A 14741-nucleotide genomic window follows, 5' to 3' on the forward strand; every position below is an offset into this window, starting at 1 on the left:
ATCTGTTCCCCGTATCTGCCATCCTCATCAATTGGTTGTTTTTCACCAATTACATTTCCCATGCATGCATGCATGCATGCATTGTTTTGTTAAATGTAATTAAATTAAGATGATACAAATGACCAACCAACTATTGTCAATTGCAATCAACTGCACTATCAACAAACTGAAAATGGCAAGGTAATAGTAACTTGAGGTATAAATTTTGTGTGTGTGTGTGTGTGTGTGTGTGTATTTGATTGCAACTATTTTGGCCACTTAGGTAGTTAAAAGAAGCCATAAATGATAGTGACATAGGAACTGCATCAAAGTCCTATTCCTCTGCTCCCTTGTACCTTTTACTCTGGGAAAAAAAAAAAAAAAAAAAACATGAAACACACCCTTTTTCTTTATTTTTATTTTCAAATAAAAAAATTTTAGATTCTTTTCTTAAGAATCAAACCGACAAAAAAAAAATACTATTGACGCCAGAAAACTATTCCCATCTATTTGTAGCAGAATTAAAAGCACTAAATTTGAGCTTGCGACTTTTGAGGCTACGAATCTCAATTTTCACCATCTCTTTCAACTTAAAAGTTTCAAAATTTTCTCTGTTAAAAACAAAAGCATAAGCTGAAACAAACATGCCAGAATTAGAAGCACCATAGTTGAACTTTTTCGTTTTCGAGGCTACAAATCTCGAATTTATCTATTTGCCAAACATTGTAGAAAAGGTTGCTGCTGTAAGTAAAAGCAGAAGCTGGAACAAACATGATAATGCCCTAATTGGTTCCTATCCATTTCTCATTATGCTCGTGGGAACATGGAATGATCCCTAAACTAAAGCCTACATATATAGCTAACAAAGGAAAAAAAAAATTTAAATAAAAAGTACCTTTATAGGATGCTACTTCAAAGCTTTGGCCTTTCTCTGTAGCCTCATTGACTTCATTTGAGAGGCATTCTAAAGAGGAGAACAACAAGTTGGGGCTTTTGAAAAGGAAGAAGAGCTGTAAGTAGAAGCACTTGAGAGGTTGCTGTAAGACTCAAAAGAGAATGCCAAGTATGTGTTTGATTACCGCACCCAGCGGAGGATTTGGAGGCTTACCCACAAATCATGATTCCTATGTCCTAAATCTTAATGAAGTAATGCAATACCCCCTGCCGTTTACACACATCGAACAAAATGTATGAAGGGGATTTGTACGATTTACCTGACACGTGGGCCCCACACGCCGTCCAAATCGACGAATCTGGTGTCGCGTGCTGTTTACTTGCATGTAAAGAGAAGTGAACAGAGTAATTTCGAACCATAATAGCAGCCAAACATGTTTGTGCTTTATAACTCGCTCGACTAGTAAACCTTTTCACTCCATTCATGCTATCGACCTATAGCAAAAATTTGAGTTTGCAAAAGCGAAAAAAAATGTGAAGTAATATCAAACGGTCATAAGGAACTACGCGAAAAAGAAGTTATTTTGACAAGATAAATAGGTTGCAAATCCACTGCCGCAGTGAACACAAGTTTGCGGATTGCGTAAAAGAAAACACTTTAAATTTCGGGAAATCAGATAAGAAATCTAAGATCAGACTTGCAGTGATTTGAGAACTTCTACCAATATCATTGCTGATAGTTAAACTTCACTTAATATTTCTTCCATTAGTGTTCATCCTTCCAAAACCAAGAACATTTAAGCAGCGATGACATATCACTTCGATACACTTCTCTCTTTTCTCTTGCATGTTAGATCTTTGTAAAGAGAGGAAAGGCAATTAAAAGAGAGAGATCCTATGTTAGATATTTAATATTAACAGCAATTAATTCACAAAAAATGCAACCAACAGTTAGATTACTTCTATACATATAAAATGCCAACATTACTTATATTCTGGAACAAATATACTGAAAAGAGAAACAGTAATTACCTGAAATTTTGTCCGGAACCACATGAAGAGATCCAATACGCCAAGAACAATCTTTCCATCGAAACAAGAATCAAATGAGATGTTTCAAGGCCTCTGACCACCCAATTTTCTATTTGCGCCACCTTGTTGATTAGAGCCAATTGTCCTCTTATAGAAGGAGAGCTTTCATTTACAAGTATAGAATGGAAATGACTCATCCAACAGAAAACAACTGGATGAGCAGTTCTTGTTATTTGCTATCGCTATTAATCCTAGGAGCATTCATTGCGCGCTTCTTTTTATTCTTCCAAAACTCATCTTTCTTACCCTTCTTCGGTTTTATACCAAACTTGCTGTTGACTATTCCGAGAATAGCACTCCTATCCCTTCTATTCTTTGTTTTTGCTTTCACATCTAAAATAGCCCGCAATTTCCCGTATGCTCCGGCGTCAGGTACCTGACCACTTCTAACCATTTGCTTATGATAAAAAAACGCTTTAGCAAAATCGCGCACGCGGACAAATGCATATATCATTGTAGAATAAGTAACCGAATCAGGCCTCAAATTAAGAGTCGCCATCTCCTTCAACAACTGTGGCAATTTGTAATGCTGTCCTCCTCGAGCATATGCGTTCATCAATATATTGTAAGTCATTACAGTGGGCGCCAAACCAATTTTCCCAAATTCAAACATAACATCTCTTGCTTGGATGTAAAGCCCGTGTTTCGCAAACCCGTCTAAAATAATGTTATACGTGACTCTTGTACCTTCTACTTTATTAGCAATCATCGATTTCCAAATCTCCTTTAGTTTGTCGGTGTCACCCGCTCGCCTAAATGCATCAAGGAGAGCAGTGTAAGTCTCTATAGAAGGCTTTATTCCTTCTCGTTTCATATTTTCGTACGACATATAAGCTTTTTCGTGCCACCCACCAACTGAATACGCATGTATTAGGGCAGTATAGGAATGTGATGTGGGCTTTATACCAGCCTTTTTCATCCTTAAAAAGCAATCGGCTGCCATTTCGCTCATTTTTCTCTGCCGACCATAAGCACTTATAAGGCAAGTATACGACCTGACATTTGGTTTTAGCCCTAAATTTTGCATCTCGGAGAGCAAAGCTTCGACAATATCTGGTTGCGTCCTTTTACTGTATGCATCCATTAAAATATTGTAAGTTGCGGTTGTTGGATTTAAGCCCTTCTCTTTCATCTCTTTGAAAAGGGCTTCTGCTTCTTCAACCTGGTCCGATTTTACGTATGCATCGATCAGCGTGTTATATATGATGGCATTTGATGCAACTCCTCTCTTTTCCATTTCAGACTGAATGATAAGGGCTTCTTTTTTAAGCCCCTCATCACAAAAGGACTTAATAAGAGCACCGACGACCTCTAAGCTCCATTTGACACCTTTCTTGTTCATTTTTTCAAAGAACTCCCATGCATCTTTCGCACATTTCCCGCTTTTTCTCATCGCAGTTATTAGAATAGAACATGTGACATGGTCCGGCCGGATATTATTTGCTTCCAGAAGCTCGAACACTTTCCAGGCGTCATCATAGCTGAAATGCCGCAGAAAAATGTTAGAACAGAGAAGATCTATGTGGACTACAAACAAAAGAGAGAACCATCAAAACACCAATGTCGGATTGGCTGAATCCTGATAATGAATAACTCGATAACTAAACAGAATGTTTTCTACGTTTAAAATTTGATTAAAAACCCGCAATTTCCACTATGACTACTTGTGCTTTTCATAGCACAACAAGAAAATACTAAATAAGGCAATGCTAGCATGGATTTACACATTATTACAAATTCACAAAACCTACAAGATTGGCCATACTAGCGACATATCGGCATGCCGTGAAGATAGAAAACGGATCTCTTTGATTATTCATACCGAATTGTTGCATTAATATCAGTGCCCATCATATATTTAGTCCCTAAATTTGGGCTTATCCACACTGGGTCCTAAATGCTTATCTGAACAGATTAATCTATGATATCACCTCTGTTTTTCCCTATCAAAATATCCACCGTCAACAGCATTTTCTCCATATAACTACAATGATCACTTTACACATCATTTACTATGCAACCCAGTTTCCAGCAAACATGGGGCCTGGTCATGTGCAATGCACAACAACGGCGACACTGTGATAAGTTTTCGAGTTGAGTACAATTATCAAGTAACCTATTTAACTTGAAGGTCATGGACCAAACATCAATGAGATGATTGAAGAGGAACTCACCTCCCGCAGCACGCGAGGCCGGAGATGGCGGCATTGTACACCCTCACATCCCTGAACTGCCTCCCCCTCGGCAAATTCTCGAAAAGCACCCTCAACTTCTCCCCCATTCCGGCGCGGCCCAGCGCCGGGAATATGATCGAACACGTTCTAGGCGTGACCAGCGGCGGCTCCTGCAGCCCCATCCACTCAAACAAGTACAAGCACTCCCACACCAACCCCTCCTCCCCCAACCTCTCCATCAGCTCCACACACTCCCCTTCCCCGACCCTCCCCTCGTAGCTCCCCAAGCACTCCCCCAGCGTCGAATTCTCCGGGAGGCTCCTCGCGAGCCGCATGATCTCCCCGACGACCCCGTCGTCGGGAGCAGCAGCCGCCGCCGAATCCGATAACTCCGCCGCCGATTCGAGAACTAGGGTTGCAGCAGCAGCAGCAGCAGCAGCAGCATCTTCCACCTCGCCGGGATCGGCGAGGTGCCACGAGCTGCGGCGGTTGCGCTGGAGCGAGGGGCGACCCTCGCGCTTCGGGTCGTCGACGGGGGCGCTGCGGCGGCGGTTGAAGAAGCTGAGAAATGGGTCTGATTCCTCTTCCTCTTCCTCCTCCTCTTCTACATCTAGTTCAGCGAATTCTCCGACCAATTCGTCTTCTTCTTCCTCGATTGGGGGGGGTTTTGGGTGTGGGGGATCGAGGTGGGGGAGGAAGATGGGGGAGGGAGGGGTCGAGGAGGAGGAGATGGGGATTAGGGTTTTGGGGGGTTTGAGGAGAGAGGAGGAGAGGTTGGGGAGGTGGGGAGAGGGGAAGGGGAAGGAGAAGGGGTTGAGGAGGAGTTTGAGCGCCATGGGAGAGGAGCAAAAGAGAAAAAGGTCAGGAGAGAGAGGAGATAATCTAAAGGTGAAAAATGCATGGAGACCCCTAAACTTTTGAATCTTTGGCAAATAGATCCCTGCAGTTTTAATTTTGGCAACCAGACATTTTTTTTGGCTAAATTATATAGAACTTTCTTATAAATACTTTTTTTTTTACTTTTTCTTTCTAATTTTTAAAGTACCGTTTGGTTCGGGTATAAGCAAGAACTAGCTATTACAGGGATAGATACAAGTATGGAGATAAGAAAAATAGCGTTTGGATGAAAATTGGATTGCTCCCAAGGATAAAAAAAATATTAGAAAGTTTTATATAATAAATGGAGGTGTTGGTGGGGATAACTGAGAACTACTATTCTCGAGTAAAAAATCTACATTATAACCCATCAACATTTCAAGTTGTTATATTTAGCCCCTCTCTGTCAGGGTTTCATCACTATTCCGTTCATTTTTTATAATTTGTACAGAAAATACCTTTCAAAGTGACAAAAATATATTTAAATATTATTTTTATCGTTATAGAAGAAGTAAGAGTAATTTGATCATTTTGCTCTCTCCATTAACATCATGCATCCCTAAAAGTATTTCAAAAATTTTAAAAGAGCAAACTATAGATTTTTAAAAGTTAGAAAAATAAAAGTGAAAAAACGAGTATTTACGAAAGGGTTTCTGTAATTTTTTTTTTTTTGAGAGAAAATATAACAAGCTAGCCAAAAATGTTTCTATTTTTTTTGGCCCCTAAAGTTTCAATTTTGACAACTAGACACCTCGATGGGTGCGCCAAAAAACGTTAAAGCTTTTTTTTTTTCTAACGAGAAAATAATACAATAGTATTATGATTGATAACGCAACAATAATTACAATATTACATCACTTCTATATCAATGATATGTCAGTGTTTAATCAACTAAATTAAATTTAAAAACCTTATTATAATAATTAATAAATTTTGAATTAAAAATTTTATTAAATTAAAGATTGAGCATCATAGTGTCATGCCCCTCATAGTGTAATTTAGCTTCTTTTAAAATAGGCTAAATTATAAAAAAAAAATCTTTATAAATAACTACTTTATTTTCCCTCCCTAATTTTTAAAAACTTATATTTTACCCCCTCAACATTTCAAATTATTACATTTAACCCCCTCCGTCAAAGTTTCATCACTATTTCATTTATTTCTTATAATTTATACCAAAATTACTCTTAAAAATGATAAAAATATATTAAAAAATAATTTTTTTCTTATAAAAGAAGTATGGATAATTTGGTTATTTTGCCCATTCTATTAACACCGCATCCCCTAAAATATTTTTGAAATTTTAAAGGAACAAAATGTAAATTTTAAAAAGTCAGGAGAAAAAAAAAATGAATATTTACACAAAGATTTTCTATAATTTAGCCTTAGAATATGTTGTTCAATTCAACATAAGGCCATGTGCAAAACAACTTCATAATAACATCTGCAAAACACAAGATCTTCAAGAGCAACAAATTTACATAGAGAAGTTTACATTTGCTTCTCTTGCGGATTCGAAGCGGCGAAGCGCCATAAGAGGCCTCCGACGAGATTGTTCAGCGAATGCGACGCCATCGGAACAACGAGGCTCGCGGAAGTTACAGTCGCCACGCCGTAGGCGAACCCGACAAATGTTGCCCTGGAACAATCATCAAAACACAAATGTAAAACCAAGAAAACAAATACTCACTACACTATGCTTTTTGAGTTCATACATTGAAGAAACTCTACTTATATAGCCTATTCGAACCTCGAAGTTTTCGACAAATATCAGCTCTAAGAGACGCGAATCTATTCTCGCGCTTTCTACTTCTTTTGTAATCTGTGCGTGGTTGTAATAGTGATGTGGATCGGGCTTTTCGGGTGTACGAACGTCGTTGACGCCGCAACCGTAGTGGTAGCATATGGCTTGACCGACCCGAGATAGGTCCGGGTTGAATCGAACCTACGAATTTTTAGAAGCATCTAGGGATAAGTATCGTATCTAAATCCCGCTGTGCTAACATCATATTGCGTTAGATGAGTTTCTAAACCTAGGATTTGTCCCAATTAAATTTAACTTCCTAATCTTTGATTCACAAATCCTGCATCAAATAGTGTATATAATCGCGTACCAAACGGCGTACGAAAGTTTCCGGCCGCCACCCAAGTGAAGAACTCCGAAGAGAGCACCGATCCCGAGGGCGCTTATCCAATTAAGTCCGAAAAGCGGCATTAGACCCCCGCGAAAGAGCAATTCCTGTCATAGCAGATGATGCTAAGAGCTAACAACCATGTTCTCTATAAACTGATGATATTTGAAGAGAATTATAGCAATTTAGATATCGAAGGAATTGTTTGTCGAAAGTGACACAGATGATGCAATAAAAGTAACATTAAGAGCCTGTTTGGCCTAGCTAGAGCTTTCGAAGTGCTGGGTGAGTAGAACTGTTAGAGGAAACACGAACATCTTATCTCTATCAAAAAGTCAACCCTCTAGCTTTTTGCTGCGAGGATTAGAAGTTTTAAATTGAAGCTTCTACTTTCAATGCTCAGAAGCTTGTTTTAGCTTCTTGCTACAATAAAAGATCCGAGAGTTTTATTTATCAAATTATGGTGGTGCTTTTCGGAGTAAAGAAGCTGCTCTATAGGCCGAGACCAGAGAGGCGCTTAAGAACTGTTTGGAGAAGCAGTAATAGCTTTCTTTGCTGAACAAAGACAGAGAGATATGGACGGATAATATCTTTACCTCACTAATCCCGGGGAGAAATGCAACCACGACATAATCCAACGGTTGCAATGAACTAAGAATCTGATTTGAAAAAAAAGAAAAAAAGAAGGAACAGGATCAATTTAGAAAGGATTTGATGATATTCCTCACATAACTAAAAGAAGCACTATTTTTTCTTAGTTAACTGAAAACAACGATAAAATCAGATTTCACATTTATTAACACAAATCAAACATAAATATAAAAAAAAAATGTTTAAGAAAAGATAAGAAAAGAAGCAAATAACACATTTTAAGCTAAATAAGTGTGTCGCAGGTATCGAGCATACTTGTTGGTTAGCTGCATCGCTAGACTCTGAAAAATCTGGCCATATCTTCAGGAGAATAAATCGACTAGTTGAGATCAGTATAACTAGTCCCACGATCAGTTCGATATGCCACATTTCAAAACCAACTGCAAAGCGGCCAATAAACGGTCAATCGAAGAAAAAAAACATATGGTATAACTGCAAAACATTGAACAAGGCATGCAAGCAATATACCAATGGAAAGAAAAAAGAAAATAATATGTGAAATCAAGATTACACAAATACTATCACGAAATTTCAAAAACACGGCTTTTCTGAATTCTGATCATATGGCATTTGTGGGAGAAGAGAAATATTTACTAACGGCCACCTTCACCAATCAGGCAGTTAACTACTTGAAGTTGGTTAAAATCGTATGAAAGTTAAGAAACAAGTGCGAGAAGTGGAGCACAATATATTAACCACAATCTAAATGTGAAAAAAAAAAAAAAAAAAAAAAAACGGCGGCAATCCATATTTTTAACTACAACCAAGATCTACATTCTAATGGAGTAAGGGCGAATTTGTTTCCCAAAACAAAAGCAAACAAAAGGAAGAGCTTTAATATCCTCTAATATAAAGTGGACGAATAGTTGCTTAGATGCTTGTACATTTGTTATATCCTCTAATATAAGATTTCGGCTGTTGGATGAAGGGATGTGCGGTTAGAATGATAGTGGTCCTCTAGGATTGAGTGGGTGGTTGATTGAATAGTATGATCCAACAGGTGGAAATGGTCAAAATGATAAATCTAACGGTCGAAAACTTATGAGTACAAAAGAGTCTATACTCATAAAAATATAGTAGCCTGACTCTCTCTCTAGAGTCTATACTCATAAGAATATAGTAGCCTAACTCTCTCTCTCTCTCTCTCTCTATATATATATATATATATCTAGAAAATGTATCGACTCCACGAACTATAATGCAAATATGTACCCAGAGTCTCAAGATATTCTTTTCCATAGAGATCAACAACTAATTAGAAAATATACAAAAAAAATTAATGGGCGACACAACTAAAGTAAAGAGTTGAAGCCTCTTTTCTGCGCGAGTCTCGTAGCAACATTTTTAGTACAAGGCCATTGGTTCCTCTGTAAAAGCTTCTTTACAGAAGTAACAATGACGACGAAAACTTACATGCTATTTCTGTAGAGTCAAAATTTGCCCACCCTTTTGCATATGCAAGATGGGAAGCCTACAAATCGAAACAATAAGAATTTCAAATATAAGGAATAAACATGATAATATAATATCATGGATACGAAAGATTTCGCTAGTAGTTTTCAATTTAGTGGTTGTTGCAAGAATTTAAGTGGCCATCGGCAAGGGCCGTATCTACCGTACTGTATCGTGCAAACAAAATATCGGTACGATACAATCCCCATGCCGATGGCACACTCTCTAAAATTAGTAAATAATTTTCTCAATAAAGTTCAAGAGATTTGATAAAGATACATAATAAACAATTAGAATATTTTGTTGCTAAAGAAAATAAATATTTTATACCATTATGTGTCGGTATATATGTATTTTTTGTATCCGGCACGCATCGGCACGACCCAGCACACACCGTACTATGCCATGCCGACAAGTTTTCGGCATGATCCCATGCCACGGCACTTAAATTCTTAGGTTGTTATTTACGTTTGTACGCAAGATTACCTGAAAATGTTATTTTTATTTTAGGATAAAAAAATACCAAAATATGTCTTGTATGACACATACTACTCCAGTATTAATGTTCTGTTTTCCAGCCAAGAGAGAAAATGTACAAATTGGCACAAAAAGTAGAAACTTAACCTGCCGAATTGCTACCCCTGAAGCAACCAATAAGACGGATGTGATAATACAAGCCTGAAGCACCGCAGCTCTACTTGAGCCTGCAACTTGAACAGCGGCATCTGCATTCTCATTGAGCAGTTCGACACTGGCGGAACGACCACTATTACCATCATTAGAATCTTTGTCAGTCGACTCCTTATAGCCATCTGGGGAAAGTATTTTACTTGTCAGCGTTCCTTCTTTGGTTGTTTTTCGATCACCGCTCCTTTTCCTCTCAGATTTTCGTGATGCAAATGCTTTGAGTTGTACCTGATTCCACTTTAAAAGAAAATATTGAATCAGTCGCAAATGACAAAGGATTTTGACACGTCAGAGACATAAGGCCTGCTGGGCTTCATCATTAAAATATCCTCTACAGCTTCGCATTGCAGCAGAAGCAGAAACTTCGTAGTGGTTGCTATGCTATCAAGGAATGAAAGCTCATTCTAGCTTCTCGCCACAGCAAACGTTCAAAACTCTTTCCCAGACAAACACTTGATTTCTAGAAGCTTGTGCGTTCTGAAGTAGAGAACTCATTCTAAAGACTACGCAAAAGAGGCACAAAAGGGTACTGAATATTTCAAAACATGAAGACAATTATGGTTCGTTTACGATGAATACGTCGATACATTGATTAGCTAGATCTCAATAAGAAAAAATGTAACCTAGCACTTACACTGCATGGATAAACGAGAAGACGTTTTCTTGTGGTAAAGGGGCTGCTATACTTTCTACCTGATTAAATACGGTCTGTCAAATGTAAGGAAGCAGAATTACATCACAATCGACTAAAGAAGATCTGCATTAAGCAATTCAATGATGAAAAAAGTGGATCAAAAACTTATCAAGCAGGAGATGGTACAAATGGTGCAAATCTACTTGAATTATCAAACTATCAATCAACTTTTCCCCATCAGGATCATGTTGCTATCTCCTATTTAACTAGCTAATGTTATTCTGAAGAACATGCTTCAACTCGACTCTTGAAAACACAGTAACATATGCGACTATTCGAACTTATTGTTTCAGTTCAAGAGCCGAGAAACTATGACACTAAGGTGATGGTTTTTTATTTGGAAGAAAAGGCTTTAGACTCGAAATAAAATTTGAAATCACTACTCATCTAGCATCTAATCACCCAACTATTTTCTTTAAGGCATATTTGGTTGCATCTTCTTTTGTTTACTCAGTGGTACGATACTACGATGTAATTTGGTTGGTAGATAGTACGAAAAGATATATTGCCAAGGCCATGTTCGGATGCACAGACATCTTATTCGATATATCCCTTTGATTTACTCAAGAAGCATGTAGTCTTTTGGAAGAAAAGGAGTGTGATCAAATGTCTGGAATGAATACCATATTCAGTCTTCAAATCATTTTTTAAAATAAGATAAATCATCACGTACTATTCTACCAAATCAAACTCCTAACTTTCAACCACAAATTAAAAAAAAAAAAATCTTCATTCCGAGTAAGTGATCATTAAATATCTTACTCCGACATCGAAACGGGGCCTCAGGGCCTATTCGGTTGTATGAATATCTTGTTCAGCAAATCTCTTTTATTTATTCGATCATAATTTGGTTGGTAAAGAGTGCGAAAAGACGCCTATAACTCAATAGTATACATAGTCTCTAAAATCACCTTGTATTCGCGCAATAGCACATTGCCATCCGAAACTCAAAAAGGCCAAAATAAACTACGTCGACTCTCTAATTGATTACACCCACCGTCCCTAGAGCAAGTGACAAAGAGCTTGGTGGTTGGTATCCGAGACCCAAGTTCGAATCCTAGTTGATTCACATTTCCAGCTAAGTTTATTTCTAAATTAAATAAACGAAGCAAGTAGCGTGCTACCTATCTCTCTCTCTCTCAAAAAAAAAAAAAAAAAAAAAAAAAAAAAAAAAAAAAAAAAAAAAAAGACTCTCTAATTGATTACTGTGACTGTTCCTAACGCAAGTGACAGAGGGCTTGANAAAAAAAAAAAGACTCTCTAATTGATTACTGTGACTGTTCCTAACGCAAGTGACAGAGGGCTTGATGATTGGTACCTAAGATCCCAAGTTCGAAGCCTAGTTGCTTCGCATTTTCAGTTAAGTTTATTTCTAAAAAAATAAACTAAGCATGTAGGATGCGAACTTTCCCTCTCAAAATTTTTTTTAAAAAAAAGAATTACTTTCTAATTATTTCAAATTCCTCTACGTTTGTTAACAATCTTAAATCGCATAAGATTCAAATAGCTAAGTAAAGTGATTAGCTAAATCAAAGCAAAATATTAACCATGAACTAAAGAATCAACACAACACAACTTCATAGGCTTTTTTTTTTATTATTACTTTTTTAGTTTACTCCCAGGAAACAATTGAGTGTTTCATCCAACCAAAAATGCAATTTTTAACCTATGAAAAATATTAGAAAAATACTAAAAAACGAACATGAGACAATTAAAGCCCCAAAATTAAGTTCGAATCTCTAAATCCATAAAAAGATAATGATAATAAAAGGCAAAAAGAAAAAAAAAAAAATTTAAAGGGTGTGAATCAAATACCTAACCTTGTGATGAGGAGAAGAGCGAGTGATTAGGTGGGAAATTACTCCCGAATCTCATCAACGTGCTCGTTGTATTAAACATTTTCGAAAATAACAAAAAAGAAAAGTAAAAAAAATAGTGGCGACGAGGAAATTAGGGAGCTAGAAGGACCAATTTGTAAAATTATGATTTTTTTTAAAAAAAAGAAAAAGAAAAAAAGAATTTGGCGTGTGCGATGGGTCGATGTGTGAGACTAAAAATGAGCGGCTATGAATGAGCGTTCTTTAGACGGGATAAATGCATATCCACCCCCTAAACTTTAGATATTTGTAACAAAACTTTTAATTTTGCTAATAAACAGAACCATCGATCATACCCAGCGTAGTTAGCTAAGAAAGCTAAGAAATTAATAGTTAGTATCTGAGATACCAACACTACAACAAAATTCGGTTATAGGGACACATATTTGAAATACTTTTGAGTAAGTATCCCATTTATGCTAAAACTTAAAAATACATCTATTAATGCCTAAATATAAAGCCCAATCCAACCAAAAATAAAAGATTACTTTACTCAACCCACCACACTCAGTCCATTTGGCCCGATTATAAATAGAAAAAAAAAAAAATCAATTACCATCTTTTCTTCTCTCTTCACTCAATCCACTGAAATTTTAGACGAAGAGCCTTTACTGTCGTCCTCCTCCGCCGCCGCAGCCAACAAGATAGAGTTTCGGCAGTTGCTAAATGCTTAAATAAGTGTTGGTAAATTAGCAGCACTTTTTTAGGTTATAGCGACACTCTTTAACTGTCACTATATACCTAGCGACCCCACATATAGCAACACTTTTTAAAAGTGCCGGTAATTTTAGCTAGCAGCACTTTTTTGACATGTACCTATATTTAAAAGTGTCGCTATAGACCGTTTTTGTTGTAGTGGAAGTTCTCAATCTAATAGCTTCACATTTCTAGCTTGAGCAATTTTTACTTATGATCACTCAAAATTTAAAAATACAAATGAGAAATCTAGGCCTCGTTTCGTATCGTTGCTATTTTTTTAACATTTTAAGTAATAATTCCATATATATATATTTTTTTCCTGATGATCACAAAAAACTTAAAAATACATAATAAGAAACCTATGCCTTGTTTGATTTCGTTGCCATTTTTTAAAAACTTTTTTAAGCACCAGTTCTCCAAAATTTGACGTACCGGAAGAAAGATCGTGTTGATAGTATTTTTACTGGTGATCATGCAAAACTTAAAAACACAAATACGAAATCTTGGCCTCTTTGCCTCTTTTGATACCGTTGCCATTTTTAACTCTTAAAAAAAAGAAAAGAAAAAAAGACAGATAGCATATTATCCGCTTCGTTTATTTCATTTTTAGAAATAAATTTAGGTAGAAATGTGAATCAACTAAGATTTGAACTTGAAATCTAGAATATCAACCACCAAGCTCTTTGCTATTTTTAACTCTTTTAAACACTATTTCTATATACTTTTTAACGTCTTGAAGGAAGGATTGTGTTCGTAGTAGGACTTTTACTGATGTTAAAAATACAAAAAAAGAAAACCTATGCCTAGGTAGGTATCATTGCCGCATTTTAGTTTTTTTAAGCACTAATTCTGTATAACTTGACATATTGTGTTGGCATTTGGTTAAATCGAATCGGGTACGCCCATAATCAGGCTCGATCCGATGGTTATTATGTTATCTAATTGGATGAGGATTAATCTCACTTTTAAATTGAAAAGCTAATTAGAGATAAATTCGAATCATATTAGTATAACAATTAATAATCGATTTGGCCTTATCTCTTACGCTCTTAGGATTTTGGAATTCCATATAAATATGCGGGCAATCCCACATAAAACGATGAACGAAAAATAAAAAGAATAAGAAAATAAAAAGAGAGAAATCATATCCTCCATTAACCTATTATTCTAAAGGGACTTGAACGGTGGATTTGCGATCGTGCTCGTTTGTAGTTCAATCCACTGCAAGTTCGGGACGTAAGAAGATTTTCAAGGACGATCCAAGGACACGTGAATCAACCTCTACGATCCGGGCTTGTCGCGTAGTAGCGCGAATCGCTTCCGCAAAAAGATACGAACCAATACTTCCGCTGCGTTCGACATATTGGAAGAAAAATATCATGTTGGTAGCACTAATTTTGTATAACTTGACACATTGGAAGAAAGATCATGTTGGCAGCGTACCCGTATCCTAGTCAGTAAATTCGTGACTTATTCATGAATTATTGAAAATTCGAATTAAACGGTCCGTTTTATGAATTTAAAAAAAAAATTA

At 36.7% G+C, this 14741-nt stretch overlaps 2 protein-coding genes across 3 annotated transcripts; both read right to left on the reverse strand.

Moving 5' to 3' along the window:
• On the reverse strand, positions 614 to 4975 carry LOC109725644 (pentatricopeptide repeat-containing protein At5g50280, chloroplastic). Its single transcript, XM_020254899.1, has 3 exons — positions 4140 to 4975; positions 1906 to 3446; positions 614 to 1368 (listed from the first exon to the last, which is right to left on the reverse strand). Exons 1-2 carry the CDS (start codon positions 4973 to 4975, stop codon positions 2135 to 2137), a joined length of 2148 nt encoding a protein of 715 aa, XP_020110488.1. The 3' UTR covers positions 614 to 1368; positions 1906 to 2134.
• LOC109725346 lies at positions 6347 to 12679 on the reverse strand. Of its 2 annotated transcripts, XR_002220237.1 has the most exons (9): positions 12452 to 12679; positions 10572 to 10630; positions 9875 to 10174; positions 9212 to 9269; positions 8054 to 8178; positions 7744 to 7806; positions 7130 to 7254; positions 6766 to 6960; positions 6517 to 6654 (listed from the first exon to the last, which is right to left on the reverse strand). XR_002220237.1 is itself a non-coding variant. In XM_020254503.1 (8 exons), the coding sequence occupies exons 1-8, from the start codon at positions 12528 to 12530 to the stop codon at positions 6507 to 6509; spliced, it is 957 nt and encodes a 318-aa protein (XP_020110092.1). In that variant the 5' UTR covers positions 12531 to 12675; the 3' UTR covers positions 6347 to 6506. The 2 variants fall into 2 exon arrangements, 1 of the variants encoding a protein (XP_020110092.1); XM_020254503.1 differs by lacking the exon at positions 6766 to 6960 and having other exon boundaries at positions 6347 to 6654; positions 12452 to 12675.

The sequence above is a fragment of the Ananas comosus genome, linkage group 20, assembly GCF_001540865.1.
Source record: "Ananas comosus cultivar F153 linkage group 20, ASM154086v1, whole genome shotgun sequence".
Lineage (NCBI taxonomy): Eukaryota > Viridiplantae > Streptophyta > Magnoliopsida > Poales > Bromeliaceae > Ananas > Ananas comosus.